Source organism: Paramacrobiotus metropolitanus, unplaced genomic scaffold (genome assembly GCF_019649055.1).
Source record: "Paramacrobiotus metropolitanus isolate TYO unplaced genomic scaffold, Prichtersi_v1.0 Parri_scaffold0000010, whole genome shotgun sequence".
NCBI classification, from domain to species: domain Eukaryota; kingdom Metazoa; phylum Tardigrada; class Eutardigrada; order Parachela; family Macrobiotidae; genus Paramacrobiotus; species Paramacrobiotus metropolitanus.
This window is the reverse complement of record NW_026570230.1, coordinates 1,361,242-1,376,200: the sequence shown is the minus strand read 5'-3', so window position 1 is coordinate 1,376,200 and position 14,959 is coordinate 1,361,242. Positions and strand designations below refer to the sequence as shown.

The following is a 14,959-nucleotide window of genomic DNA, read 5'->3' as shown; positions in this document are numbered from 1 at the left end:
TCAAAGACTCAAATGACATAGTAGTATAATGTCCAAGAAGAAGATACGACAAAATTATACTACATGTAGTATTTCTCAGCCGCACTTGCGGTCTTCTTGAAATCTGACAACGTGAATCAAATTGCATTGGAATGGCTGTAATCAAGCAGTAACCGGTAACAACAAACATTCATCTTGAATTGAATTGGTTCCGGTTTGTAAAATGCTGCCAAGCTGTAGGGTTTTGACAAACAAATTTTACTCCCGGAAGCCGGAGGGAATTTCAAAGAATAAAACACAAACTTGGTTCGGCTGCTGTAATGTACTGGCACATACATACATATATAAGGTTAAATTATTTACATAAGTCTTTTGGAACCGTAACATATCTACAGATGCTGTGAAATTTAGGTTCTTTAAACTGTTCTTTAGGTTCCATTCAGTTGAGTGACTGCATTAACTGAACAAGTTGTGCGGATGCAGCAACCATCTCTTAGAAGATAAATTTTAGAACTGGAAACCTTAACTTTGTGGAAATACTAATAATGTTTTGTTCTCCCACAGTTAACATAACATTCCGCAAAGTTTTTAAACGACTCGGAGTTTCGAACTCAGTCTTGGGAATGGCGTTCAGATTTCGTATCTTCCATATGTCAGTGGAGCTGGCAAGATGACCTTTCGCAATGTTCAGTTAAATTTGAGTAGCTAGATGAACCTTTGTGAGCTTAAAGTAGAGTAGATGAAAGCTGAAATACCTACTTTAATTTATTTCGAAGCTGCCGCAGTCGTAATACTTTCCGCACTGGAGCAGCAAGAACAAAAACGAGCAGAAAAGGCGAACAGATTTATTACAAACAGGTTTATTGCTGCCCATTTATTACCAAGGTGAAATGACAAAACAATGCCACAGAAGTCGTCTGATGTGCAGCACCGGTCCATAAGCCAAGTATAGAACAACAACCAACAAAGTACTGCAACTAGACTAATAAATTACGTGAAAGCCTGCCAAGGCATTTTCACAAGGTGGGGTGTATAGGATCCTTAGCAAAACGCTTGCGCAAGCCATATTTCCATTCCTTATTGAAGCTAACGAGCAATATGGGATCAACGATCGTTTCCACATAGAACAGAAAATAAGAAAGTTGATAAAAGGTGATAATAGCAATATTGGGCGTCAATAAGAACGTTGTAATGCTCATAGCTGTCGTAATGGGAGTCCAGAAAACAACTGTCGACAAGGTTAAAATAAAATAAATTAAGAAAGCACTGCGCTGTTCGCGCTTTCTGCTCGATGGTAAGGAACCGACAGTGACACTTTGCTGATCCACAGAGTAGTCTCCAGTTCCGGCAGGACGAATCTTTTCACTGATTCTCGACTGCACGATCCTTTGGCTTTTAAACCAGACAACGGGAAAGGTCCCCAATATTGTCAACATTGGGAGAATGGCGTGCAAAAACAGCGCTAAAGATGTTAGTGCCTGAATAGGTCGACCGTTCATGAAGCATCTGCCTGCTAGTTTATCCACCGGCAACCTGTAGTACAGTGCGTCCAAGATGACCTCTGCGTTGAGAAATGTATTTGAGTACAGCCATGCCGTTACACAGAGAGCAGTTGCCATTTTCGTATTGTGCCGGGTGCGGTATGAATACGGAAGAACAACAGCCCAAAGCCGGTTTAATGTCACCAGCAAATGTGACGCAATGACCACAGCCAATGACGTGAGCTGGGTATAGAGGAAGAGTGTGCAGCATGTGGGACTGTTGCGTACCGATGGATAGATCTTCATTAAGAACAATAGCAGTGGACCCGGCAAATCATGGTAGATGTTGGCAATCAGAATATTAACGAGATAAACACTGAAAGCGGAAACCGGAATTTTTGCTATGATGACTAACAATAGCACGGTCACGTTTAGCAGAGTCCCGACGGAGAATCCAAACAGATCAGAGACCAAAGAAAAATCCCACACGATTATGGGCAATGAAGTTGTGTTCGTATAATTCTGGGTTGCGTTTAACATTTTATACCGCGGTAGGTAATGACAGTGCTGCAGGTACGCACGTATATGTGTGTATGGATCTTCCGATGATTATTCCGACATTTGTTTAGGTCACCATCGGTTAACCAGTTTTAATTTTGCTTGAAAACTGATTGTCGTGAACGAAAAATTAAGCACTGTATATCTTTTACTAAGCGCAAAATTCAGACAAACCCGTGCGCAAATAACATCGAATTTCTTTCAGGAATTTCCAGTAATAAGCAAGATGCTCGAGGGTTGTTAGTTCAACTTACTTCCACTAAGATGCCGTACTTTGAAATCATTCGTCCGGATGAAATGGATTGTTTCCGTGTAACTGATGCTACCCTGCAACGCGAACGCCCACAGTCACAAGACCCCCGCGGCCCGCCATCATGTCCTTCAAGCAACTTTGACGAGACGTCCCGTTTAAAATTTGTAATTTTCTTGATTTAAAATGAATCAAATACCATATAGTGCGCACCCTGGCCGAGATCCGTGTAAGCATAACAGTGTGCAGTTGCAACAAGACACTCCCTATAACGCCGTTTTGTGATTCAATAATATGTATGTACGAGTATCTTGCGTTTCAGCTGCTGATTCCGCATAACACCACCGGTTTTAATACTGTGATATACTTGGAGCTTATAAGTTATTTTACTGCTGAGTAGAGTTCCGTTTCTTACCTTTGTGGATCAGTTATTCTCGTACCTATTGACTGCAGAATTCCTAGTATCATTCTACCACTGTCAGAGGATTTGGAGATTGTAATTTGCAGCTGTCTGACGTCATTTGCAAAATCTCTTTATAAAGTATGCAGCGCTTCCACAGACATTCAGCTTTCAACTCGCTTCTCGGTTTTCAGTGGGAAATTTTTCGCCGCCAGGCGCGCGAAAATAAAGGTATCACTTTGCTTTTGCATTTCTTAGCTATTCATTTGCAGAATTAATCATGTGTAACAGCCGCGCCCCAAACCGTAAACGCAGAGCGCACTTGTAAGTTTATTTTCTCACTAAATGCGGCTAAACTAATCACCAAACGTTCGCTGCATTAGCGTAACAGTATATTCACAACAAATAAATGTGCAATTAAACAAAATACCATAAAAAATCAGAAAAGGTCACTGAGATCAACCGTGATTTCCGGAAGCGGGGAACATCGGTCGGGAGCGTCAGCAGTGCCTCCAGTTTCGGCCACAGAATGGCCATGAAAAGTTTGGATCCAAAGGCGTTCAGCTGTACTCCGTCCGTGAAAAGGGTTCTCCAGTCGGGATGCTCCATGATTTCCCCGTACAGATCCAAGAACTGCGTGGTGCGACTGACCGCCACATCCTGCACCGCCACCTTGTACTTGTACAGGGTGACATTGGATCGCCTGTTTTTACGACACTGTTCGGCTTGTGCTTCCTGATTACACGGAGTGGGAGCCACCAAAATTATCCGGTTAGCCGGAACACCATGCTTCTGAAAAATGAAGGGAAAAAGTGAAAGACTCGCATCTGATTGAATCGCCTTCAGATTTAATCATGCCAAAGTTCAAAAGTATTATTTCAGTCTTAACAAATAATAATAATAATAACTATACTATTATCATCTCACATTTTAATGCCCAGCCCAGCATACAGCGCTGACAAAGCGTTTTCAATGTTAACCAAAACATCAACTGATCATTCTAGAGAACGGGTGCTATTTGTATTCGTATGACTGCAATAAGCAATCGGAATAATTCGGAATAATTCGTTATTCCAATAATTCGGAATAATTCGTCATTCGGAATAATTCGTTATTCGTTCGTTATCCGGTTTCTGAATAATTCGTTATTCGATCATGCTTCGAACTAACCAGATAGAGATCCACGAAATCAGTAAGATTCTTGGAGTACTCTTCAACCGGAACCGGTCCGTTTTTATCGCTCTGTTGCGCATCATTCGTTCCAAACATTACCACCACCGCAGCGATATCCGGCGAGAATAAACTGGGCAGGAATCGGCAGAGAGTGCTCCGTACCGCATAGGTGGTATGACCCGCAAAGCCCCGATTCAAAATGTCAAATCGCCTGCAATAACAACGCTCGTATCATGTTATTATAAAATTAAAATGGCTCTTACTTTGCTAAATTAGAAACAATTAAGCTGCCGAAATCAATGGTGCCTTGTGTGATGCCAAGAAGAAATTTACACTTATTTATCCAAAATAAATTACAAGTAAACGCGGTAAGCCTTCCATAATTACAGTATATCGAAATTTAAATTCAACACCCATACTACACCTATTCCGCGCTCAAGCAACTGCAGCTAAAACTTTCCAGTTGTGCATCCTCCATACAAAAACGAAAACGAGCACCAAACAGCTTACTGTACAGTCTGTAAAATAATCAAAAAAGCTCCTGCAGTAACCTACAATCCGGCCGTAATATTCAAAAAAAGCTACAAACATGATAAATATTCAAATTCCAACAAAGAAACAGGAAAATTAATCAACGTTACTCGCATAATTAATAGGCAATTATCATAACTGATATAAATCAAAGTTAGAGATGATTGAATTATGTCTAACTTTAATTTGTATCACTTTGAATTTAAAAAAAATCTAGAGCGAATCTTCTTGCTGCTATAAGAAAAGAGAGAGAGAGAAGCGAGCGCGAAGAGAAGGAGAGCTAGAAGAGAGAGCTAAAAGTTCAATTAAACGGTTTAAAACTTTAAACCTGATAAAAACTAGGCCTGAATTACATTCATACCGTACATATGGCCGTTCCAACTGCGAAGCCAGAAGGCATCCAAGCCCGCCAGGACCCTGACAGTTCTGGAAATAATCATCACCAAACAACACAATCTGTGGCCAGATGAAACGCTCCTGGATTCCGGGTATAATTACAGCACTCTCCAGTCCAATAACCGACTGAACGACACCATCCGGCCGAACCATGTGCGGAAGCGCTTTCTTCGTAGTTTTCACCTTCTTTTGGCCCACTTGTTCCACAGGAATTCCCTTCTTCTTCGCAATTGTCTGCAAACAACCTGTCAGCATACACAGACAAGAACACTGACAGTAGCAGTATTTACCTCTCGTCGCTTCCGCTGCTGATATTTCTTCATAAAGATGTAGGTAGTAGATCGTGAGATGGAACGCAGTTTTTCGCTGTCAGGAAAGACAGCATTCACGGCGTCCAGCCAAGAGATTCCAGGATGTTTCCTGATATACTGGAATAGTGCCTCATCTTCCTCTTTGGTAACCTTGCTTTTCTTTCCCCGGGCGTGGGTGGTCAGGCGTTCGCCTGTTATCCGGTCGTAGTTTTTGAAAATGTTTACAACACACCCGACACCAATGCCCAACTCCGTAGCCACTTTCCGATAGCTTTTCACCACTTCGTGCCGTCGCACCACGGCAAGTACCAAATCTTTCGATAGCACATGCCCTCGCACCATAATGGTGATTGGTTCAATCACTTCAATGCACAGCAGATAACAAAACTATGGAGCCCAGAAAACGAAGGATAAAATTTAGAAAACAACATTAAAACACAAAACTTCGAAAAGTGAAAAGGCTCAGAAAAAGACAAGACATTCCGGGTCTGCACTCTACTGAGTATACAGTACGGCTTACGGCCGCGGGCGGTTAGCCAAAACTTAAATTTGTTTACGATTTTTTTTCGCTGCTTGTTAGCTGACTTGTAACTTGCACTTGATTTGTGCTGCTTCCACTTTTTGTTTCCAACTTTTGTTCGGTTGCAGAGGTATATCTGCCACGTGGGATTCTACGATTTGTTGTATTTCTTTGCTTTACTTTGCAGATCTGATTTGAAATTGCTAGACCATTTTGTTGCGTTCCTATTAAACAACCACTGGAATGGCTTGGTTTACGGGATCAGTCAGCGATGCTGTGAAGCTATGCAAAGAGCGCTCCGGAGTTCTCTGCATCTTTGTGAGAGGTGATTAACAGCATCCATCATCCATTGGGCATTCCAGATTTAGATTCTACACATACAAATTATTCTGTTACTGTAATTCCGTTGTTGTTTGGTGGCGTATTCCGTGACGTAAAGTGTGTGTTGTGGTTGAAGATGCCAGTAACGAAGGACTGGACGGATATTTTGGAGAGAGCGACGTCAAAAACTTGAGCGAGAAGCCTGGCGTTGTTCTGCTGCGCATTATCCAGGGCAGCAATGAATATGAAATGCTAAATTCCGTTTGTAAGTGGCACTTCAAAAGGATGATACGGGCTGTGAATATACGAATTACGAATTCGTTCTTGATTCGTTGTCACAGTTTGTTCAGGCGTTTGTGGCAGTGTTGGTAAGAGTTTTTGCTGTGCTGGTTATCTAGATCCCGTCACGGCCGTGCCTATGCTGCAGTTCATCGATGGTGCAACGGGACGACTCCTGTTTTCGGTTTCTCCCAAGAACAAGGACGATGTTGTTAACGGCATGCGGGAGGGCATTGAGGTAGACATTAAATTTCGAAAAATTTGAAACTATGCCTTACTGTGATACTCAACATTGATCGCTCAGTTTGAGTGTGTAAAGTTAAAAAATGAACAGTTTGCTTAATTTGGTAATTTGCCGTGTAACAATTCAATTTGATTGCTCCATTATGTTGAAAAAATGATTAATAAGCTTTTAAACTGTACGCTGTAATACGTAAAACGTTTAAGCAGCTGTAGTACTGAAGCGTCGATCGCGTGTATTCGAGGAACGTGAATATTAAGTGGTCGTATTAATAGTTAGTTTAGTCGTATTAATAGAACCCTCGAGTTGAATATTCACTGCTAATATAAAAGAAATATTTGATTTATGTAAAAATCTTATTTCTGCTTCGACTGTATAACTGATTTAATTTAATTTATCTGTTAATTTTTTCCGTCTTGATTTCCATTTTTTGGTTTTTCTGCTTGCCGTTAGACCTGGAATCGCCAGCGCGGTGTGCCACCGACAGCGCCTCTGGTGGCAGCAGCGGCCGCAACGCCCACGGTTGTCCGATTAGCACCGGAGTCGCAGACTTCGCAGAATCAACCGTCGGAGAGTACTTCTGATTCCGCTGCATCGCAAGATGATCTCGATGCTCGAATTGCTCGGTAAGCCACGATAGCAAAATGGTAGTGTTCAACCTTTAGATGGTGTGTTGTACATCGTTAGCTGTTGTTTGTTATCTGGTTCAAGAGTTTTTTCCCGTAAATGTTTAGAGCTCACGCCAAGGCAGCGGAAATCCGTAAACGCAAGGAAAAGGAAGTCGAGGAAGAGCAGCGTCAGAAAGAAGCACAACGTCGTCAGGATCAGAAGCTCATGGCCGAAGCCGAGCGCCAGCGTAAAGTCAACGAAGCCGAACAGGTCCGTAAAGATCTGGCCAAAGAGAAGCGGGACGACGAGGTGTACCGCCAGAAGATTCTAGCGCAGTTGAAGCAGGACCAAGAAGAACGCCACCGCCGTGATGCCGAAGCCAAGGGCGCAGCGCCGCCATCACCACCCGCTCCGGTGCAGAGCCCCGTCAAGGAAACACCGTCCACATCCTCCGGTATCGATTATACCAAATCGAAAATTCAGTTCCGCTACGAGACCGCGGAAGGCATGCGGACCTTCGTGGGAACGTTCGAGGCCACGGATCCGCTGCTGGAAGCCTTTGAATTCGCTCGAAAAGAGACGGGATTGCGGGGAGAAATCGGATTTCTTCAGATGTACCCGCGGAAGGAGTTCACGAAACAGGATGCCAAGTCGACATTGCGGTTATTGGGGCTGGTACCGAATGGTGTACTGATCGTTGTGCCTGCGGTAAGAGTTGGCTTTTTCGTAAATTTTGATTCCTCTGTTGCATGTATTATTGTGCTGCCTGTGATAAGATTTAAATTGTACGCAGTTTTATCTGTTTATGCTTGCAACGCGTTTGTGATTGCTCTATCGTTGAGTTTTTCCAGGATGCGGCGAAGCGCGGAATTGTTGCTCAGCCTTCCAATGGGTTCATTCAGAATTTAATGGCGAACATCTTGTTCTTGTTGAAACTGCCCGTTCAGGCTTTGAATTATCTTGTGGCTCTTTTGTTTCCACCACGGAGAGATGATTCGCCTTTCGCCGGAGGGTGCGTGTAACTTATTCGTTGGTTTAGTGTAAACAGAATACTTGTACTGTATGTTTAATAAAAGCGCTCCATTAGTGTTACTCTCGGGCTAAATACTTCTTACTTCCGTCGTCTTTGAAGCGATAACGGATAGACTTTTGAAAGTACAATCGATTGCGAGCTTGTGTTGACAGGCAGCGCATTGAGGCTGATTGACCGCTGTAGCCAACTTGTGCATCCATTATTTATCCACAATGTTCTTTCCAATCTTTGCAGCGATAATACTCGAAGAGGACCAGCCGGCGTACAAGGGAATCGTGGCAATGACAATCTCCGTCGGCGTCATCCATCGGATAATGCGACGTATAATGGAAATTCCACACAGCAGATGTGATGTGAAAATTTGGAATTCACATGCTTTTTAGTCAGTTCAAGTTGAATGTGTTTTTTGCGACGATTTTGTCTTTTTGAGTTGCGCACTGGTTTTTTATAGAAATGATTTCAGACTTGCGTTGTCGGCAGTACGAAGTAGAGATGGTGCATCACTAAATTTTCTTTTAAAGCACTTAGCATTCTTCATAGTTCTATCGGTGCACTATGCATTGGCCCGTTAGTGCTCCGTACAACATACAGCCATTAAGTTTGGTTCTCCAATAAAAAGGTTTTGCGCGGCATGCCTCGCCACTGATTACTCATAACTGGCTACTTGTGAACTCCAGAAGTGTTTATTTTCAGTCATCTTCATCTTCCAACGGCTGTGGTCATTCAAATATTTCGAGACGCCGATATGTACGCATTACAAAAAGATGCCCTTAGCAGTAAAAAGTAATAATATAAAACGTTCAATAATTGAGTAGCATATCACCAAAACTTTGAACCACAAATAAAGATTCCAACGAAAGCCTAACTTTGACAGCATTTGTAAAAGATCCATATTTGATACTGAACAAAAGGGAACTAATTGTGAGCCATGTCGAATCCATTAAATCATTCATACTTTACGACGTTTTTTGGGCGCTGGCCGACCAGAGGCTCCCTTGGACTTCGCTGACCCTACAAAAACCGAATTCTAATTATCTCAAATAGGGCAACAAACAAGTTGCGACTTAACATTCGCAATTAGTACACTGTATAAGTGCAGCATGTATTGTATATGTAAGTACATTGTTATTACCTTTCTTGGATTTTTTCGGTTTTTCATCGTCGGAATCGTCACAGTTGTCTCCCGGCAACAGGTCCTCTTCATCGTCCCATTCCTCATCCGACGCAGATTTCTTATTTTTCTTCGCACCATTCTTAGCATACTTTTCTTCGATTTTATCCAAAAAATTGGCTCCGCGCGCTTCTTGTCGGTCTAAAATCGCTTTCCGCAGTTCAGCCATTCCGTCGTCGCCGCCGGCCTTTTCAGTATCCCGCTTTTTGGTGATCTTTTCTGCCGCCTTGGCTTCCTTTTCTAACTAAAAAACAACAAAATAACCTTCCATCACTTTTTACAAAGCATCGTCACTAATTTCTACAAAACCTCTAACTGCAAAGACAAATAAAACAAACATAAATAAACATCTTGCAGCCAGCAAGAAACACCAACAAGAACATTCAAGTTGAAATCGACAAAAAAAAATTTGTGAAATATCAATAAACACAAAGCTCGCATTTTTAACGCCCAGTTAATCAAAATGACATTACACACCATTAATAACTATAGCAATACTAAAAGAGACATTCAGGTTTTCGCAATTTTCCCAGGTGTCTGCTCATTAAAATAAATTATTACACCACTGAATTATTTCGGGGAAAAATCGAAGTTAATGAGAAATATTATCATACTACCAACTAGCATCAAGTAGTAAGTAAGTACTAACTACCAGTACTGACTTTTACGGTGCAACTTACCCGTTTACGACGGCGTTCCTTCTTCTTCGGATCCTCCTTGGTGAACGTCTTATAGTCCTTGACTTTCCCGTCCTTGATGGCCTGGTTGATGATGGTGTGAAAGTGCTCTTCCCGCTGGAAGTCGTATCCCATAAGGCACTCCATGATTTTGTCCATATCACCCTTAAAACGCTCATAATACACCAGAAGGTCGTTTTGTTCCTCCTCCGAACCTAAAATATATGCAACTGAAATTTAACCACGCGAACAGCAACTGCATGCTCCGGAATGTACTTAGTGCAACACAACGCCATAATTGCCTTAGAATTAATGACTTCCAAAAACTTAAAACCAGAATTTCTCGATATGGTATTTTTGACTCTGATTAATCACTATAAAATATCTGTCAAAAATTATAGCAGGCCTGAGGCCTATTTCAAATAGTGATCTACTGCGAAAAAGGCGCGTGCCAGTACCTGTATACTCCTGAATAAATGCATCGATATCTTCGGTCGTCACTTCGGGGAACATATCGCGATAGTAGGCATACCAATCGCGATCCGTGTCGGAAACCAGCTCGTCATCGACGACTCCTGCGCAAAGCTGAATATCTACAACTGTACAGTGTATGCTTGACTGAAGCAGTACCATTTCTGTCGTAGCGTCTCCGTTTCTGCTTATCCGACAAGATAGAATAAGCCTTCCCAACGACCTGGAATTTCACGGTGGCAGACTCCTTATCCTCTTCAGCCACGCGATCCGGATGGACTGCCAGGGAGATCTTACGGTAGGCGCGCTTTACTGCAGAAAATCCGAAATGACAAATACCCGAATAAACATGCGTGCAGATGGGGAAAACATACGGTCTTCATCCGTAGCAGTTTTCGGAATGTTGAAGAGCTCATAAAGATCGTTCGTGTTGAAGTACTTTAGCAGCTCTTTCGTCAAGGTCCCCATTGCGAAAGTTAGGAGTACGAGTTCGTGGGAAAATACAACCAAGGAGTACCACAACAATCTCGGGAATGGAAACGATAACTTTACAAAACCCGCTTACACCGTCAATTCTCTTGACAGAATTTAACAATAGCAAAACAAAGTTATACTCAAACTGAAACAGCGAAATACACAGCTCAGCTGACAGAGCGAAATAAATCCAAATTAAAGCACCCTGTCGATTTTTCGCGCGAAAATTTTGACACCAAGCAAGGCACAGCAAGCGTGACGAGGTGTGTCGCGAATCGTAAGGGGGTGGTGGGGCGTGAGGCTAACAAAGTAGTAATTTGAGGCAGGCGCCATGAAATCATATTCATATTTTTATGCGCGCCATGAAATCATATTCAACACACACGTATGTGTATTAGTACGTATGGGTGCACTGTACAGTGCCGCATACCGTCAGCAGACTTCAGGCTATCGTTTTCATTTCGTATGTATCTGATAATGCTAAACAAATGTACTTTAAAACTGCGTTATTAACATCGCATAGTGTGGGAAAAATATTTACTAATGTACGCATTTGCATTCTACACCGATCCACGCGGCTTTAGAGTTTAGACCGATTTGTACATGTAGCACTGTCGCCGCGGAAAGGTCACTTCTAAGCCGCAGCGGACGTGTGTTGCGTAACATCACGGAGAAGGCATAGAAAGCACACTTGTTTGTTCGTCTTTGGCAGCGTTCACGTTTGTGTTTTATTGTAACTTTAAGTATTTGAAGACGAATTAACACTGAATATCCACAGCGTTTACCTACTCTAGGCGGTTAATCGCTCGTGTGGTTCTTAAGTTCGTACGTCGGAGATCTAAGTAAACCTTGGGAAACTGAAGTAAGTAATAACATTACGAATAACTGAAAATCAAGCGAAGCGCAGTGGTCAGTTACCAGAAATGTGCCAACCAAACAAAAATAAGACACCTTCGTCGATCGGTCATCGATGTTCCCTCTGCAGATATGTGCTTAGTTGCTTATCCTCTCTCCTTAATTTTCCATTTTCACTTCTCGCTATCGTGGAAAACACGTACACCTAAAAACTCTTAATTATTCCCGAGCAAATTGTTGGCAAATGACTGCGCAGTTGGCTACCAATTTCCGTTTGTGTGAACCGTTGTCACGACTCAAGATAGCCCGAAATTGCTCAGTGCACCACCGATCTATCTATCATCGAGCAATTTCCGATCTAATGATCCCGGCAACGGCACAGAGACCGGACACGATGGCATTCAATTAGAGAACCTGCCTCCTTCTGTAATTAAGCTCCTGCTGCAAAACTGACAATTGTCTTGGATGTAGCAGTGTTTCCTTTCCTTTGCACCATCCCGCCGGTACAAAAGGCCGGGAGAAGTTGCAGGAAAAGAATTCATCTGTTCAATACATCAACGTCATTGCTCATCAGAGCCAATCCATCATCGTCCAGCAGCTTGAATACCAATTGTGCACAAGCGCGATGAGAAGGACAGCTCTTCTAATATGATGGCATATCTGCGCGAATAAGGCACTCATTATCGCTCAGCATTCTCTGCACTGCACACCACAAATGAGCTCCTTGGCCGAGGCTGTAACAACGCATTGGGGCTACCTAATTGATGAGGATGAAGAGAGCGAGCAAACACTTATTTCCATTTAATTGCTTCGGATCGAGGCATTAATGTCGCCCGGATCGCTTTCCAAGCAACGCCTCGGCTCAATTTCCCCAGCTGGCTGTGTGCTGGCGCTGCTGTGTCGCATCCTCGTGCAAATAACGCTTATCTTGACCATTATTAACACTGTTTACCACTAGAGAAAGGCAGAATGGGAGAAATCTATCCTCACTGTTGCAATTTCCTTCCCAAATGAGTTTGCATAACAATTATTCTAACCCCGGTTTATTGCTAAAGTTTTTGCGCAATCTGAATCACAAAGTCACTCTTTGTCGCACTCTTGTGAAATGCAGTGGTGTAATGCTGGCGGCTAAACAGTGTAAGCACATATTGCCTATTGCATCACAAACGCAATGGACATTGTCCGTTCACCTTTACCGAACCGCCAGCAAACGAAATCACCGGCGATAGCCAATGCTCAATTATTCTGGAGTACTTCGCCAAGAAAACTTTACAATTTACGTAGCTTGGTAAACAGACCGCTATATTCCGGGATAGCTTTTACCGTCCTAAAGTTGTCGTGCTAAACAGTAAATCTTATGGGTTATTGTAATTTTATGTAAATGGCCAGTGCGTCGTTGACTTCTCTGATGCATTTGCATATTTGTGCATAGTTGGCGATTTCGCTGTGGCCACCCAAGCAATTGGTCGCGATAAGCTGGGATAATTGCGGCTGAGAATTGCCGGGTTGGGTGCATCACAAAGGGGGAGTGCATTGTCGGCAAGGGATTACCTACTTGACGGATAATGTGCCGAGGCCCTAAATAAGCGCGAGGTGAGATGGATGGATCGGAGTTTTGGATATCATATGCGGCTGACTCCGCACCGCACAAAACCTCCATTTACATGATCAGCTTTCGATAAACGACTTTTGCCGGCTCACCGTCGCTTTAATTGTAGGCCACTTTCAGTTCAGGACAATTGACGTGGAAGTGATCCGTTTGACCGGCGCAGGACAACAGAGAAACAATCCTATTAACGGCAGCCGTTCATTTTCCTAATCAGTCGGGAGATCCTTAGTCTTCTTATTTTTCTTATCAACACAAGGTATTCAGGCGGCATAATTCAAAATAAACGAACGCGCTTATGAATGCCGCCTACACACCCCACTATTTCATGTGAAAACGTCCCAGACGTTACTGCTTTTTAGAGGTTTCACGTACGGGAGTTGCTGAAATTGATTAAACTCGAAAACGGGCTGATTATCATACTGTGCAATGTGCATGGCTGTGACAATACTATGGATTTTAAAACGAGCTCAAAATTATGATTTGTAATGGAAATTCAATATATTGTTACTTGATGTACTAAATTATCCAATATAAAATGTACGAGAAAGAGAATCATTGAAAACTGTTAGCACTCGTACGTGTTGTGAGCATATTATCGATTTCACCGGATTAATATTTAATCAATGTGAACGAAGCAGATACAGTAAATGGATGTAATTACGGCTGACCAGCCAGTGAGAAAATTTATGGCCGTGTTTTTCCACCGCGTTTACATAAACACGGAAATTGAGCGCATTTCGGAAACGCCCTTCTGATGTTCACTGGGTGAAAATTCGACCATTAACACACATACTGCCACTTAGCTGACTAATGAACAATTTTATTCAATGGAGATCGATGAGTTTCCGCAGAAGGCAAAATTAAATAGATTTATACGTATTCATATAGTATAAAGTGATAATTTTCCTGGAGGTTAAAATTTTATGATATTATATCTATAGATTTTATATCTGCAGCTATACATGCTACCAAACAGCCGGCATGGAGCTAGCGCTAAATTACATAGAAGTATCTTTTTTTGCAGCTGCTTGCCAGCTCTAAACGTTTTGCAATTATTAACATATTTTACTTTTGAACATATCGCATCTTTCTTGATGCTGTTAAATACACAAGCAAGTATATTAGCTTGGTGCTAAAAACGATAGCTAACTCAAAATTACTGAGCAATAAAAAATTGTTAAATGAGATGATACATAAAAGCGTACATAATACATATTTTTCGGTAGCCACAGTTACGCGGTTAAAGTATTCAAGTAATTTGCAGCTCGTGCAATTTTTAACCGGAATTTGTCTATGCCTTGTATAGAACTGGTTTTTTTTATAAATAGCTGCGTATAATGCGGTTAAGAATGCGTGCATACCGTTTCCGGATACTTAATAAGCCGTGTTTGTGCAAGGTAGCCAGTGAAGCACTTCTGCTCGCTAAAATTGTTCTAATCCCAAATCAGAATGTGTACAATACAAAGTTCAAAGCCAAAGCGGCGTATATCCTTTGTATGGAGACTGTGTAGCAATTGAATTTACAGACTTTCCGGATGATTTGATCATGATGATAGTGGCAGTGATACGTTTTTCATGGCATCCATAATTAAATCGTCAGGTCACACATCTGATCATCCG

At 42.2% G+C, this 14,959-nt stretch overlaps 3 protein-coding genes across 3 annotated transcripts; 1 reads left to right on the top strand and 2 right to left on the bottom strand.

The window, feature by feature from the left end:
- Window positions 1-2,831: 2,831 nt before the first annotated feature.
- LOC129583227 (isoamyl acetate-hydrolyzing esterase 1 homolog) lies at window positions 2,832-5,560 on the bottom strand. Its single transcript, XM_055474934.1, has 4 exons — window positions 5,059-5,560; window positions 4,734-5,002; window positions 3,839-4,052; window positions 2,832-3,460 (listed from the first exon to the last, which is right to left on the bottom strand). The coding sequence occupies exons 1-4, from the start codon at window positions 5,419-5,421 to the stop codon at window positions 3,086-3,088; spliced, it is 1,221 nt and encodes a 406-aa protein (XP_055330909.1). The 5' UTR covers window positions 5,422-5,560; the 3' UTR covers window positions 2,832-3,085.
- A 112-nt stretch (window positions 5,561-5,672) lies between these two features.
- On the top strand, window positions 5,673-8,712 carry LOC129583226 (UBX domain-containing protein 4-like). The gene is made up of 7 exons (XM_055474933.1): window positions 5,673-5,924; window positions 6,057-6,185; window positions 6,319-6,437; window positions 6,894-7,066; window positions 7,175-7,757; window positions 7,901-8,061; window positions 8,317-8,712. Exons 1-7 carry the CDS (start codon window positions 5,843-5,845, stop codon window positions 8,432-8,434), a joined length of 1,365 nt encoding a protein of 454 aa, XP_055330908.1. The 5' UTR covers window positions 5,673-5,842; the 3' UTR covers window positions 8,435-8,712.
- A 52-nt stretch (window positions 8,713-8,764) lies between these two features.
- On the bottom strand, window positions 8,765-11,243 carry LOC129583326 (dnaJ homolog subfamily C member 9-like). Its single transcript, XM_055475094.1, has 6 exons — window positions 10,776-11,243; window positions 10,561-10,713; window positions 10,389-10,505; window positions 9,934-10,145; window positions 9,215-9,497; window positions 8,765-9,093 (listed from the first exon to the last, which is right to left on the bottom strand). The coding sequence occupies exons 1-6, from the start codon at window positions 10,867-10,869 to the stop codon at window positions 9,032-9,034; spliced, it is 921 nt and encodes a 306-aa protein (XP_055331069.1). The 5' UTR covers window positions 10,870-11,243; the 3' UTR covers window positions 8,765-9,031.
- Between the last annotated feature and the right edge of the window lie 3,716 nt (window positions 11,244-14,959).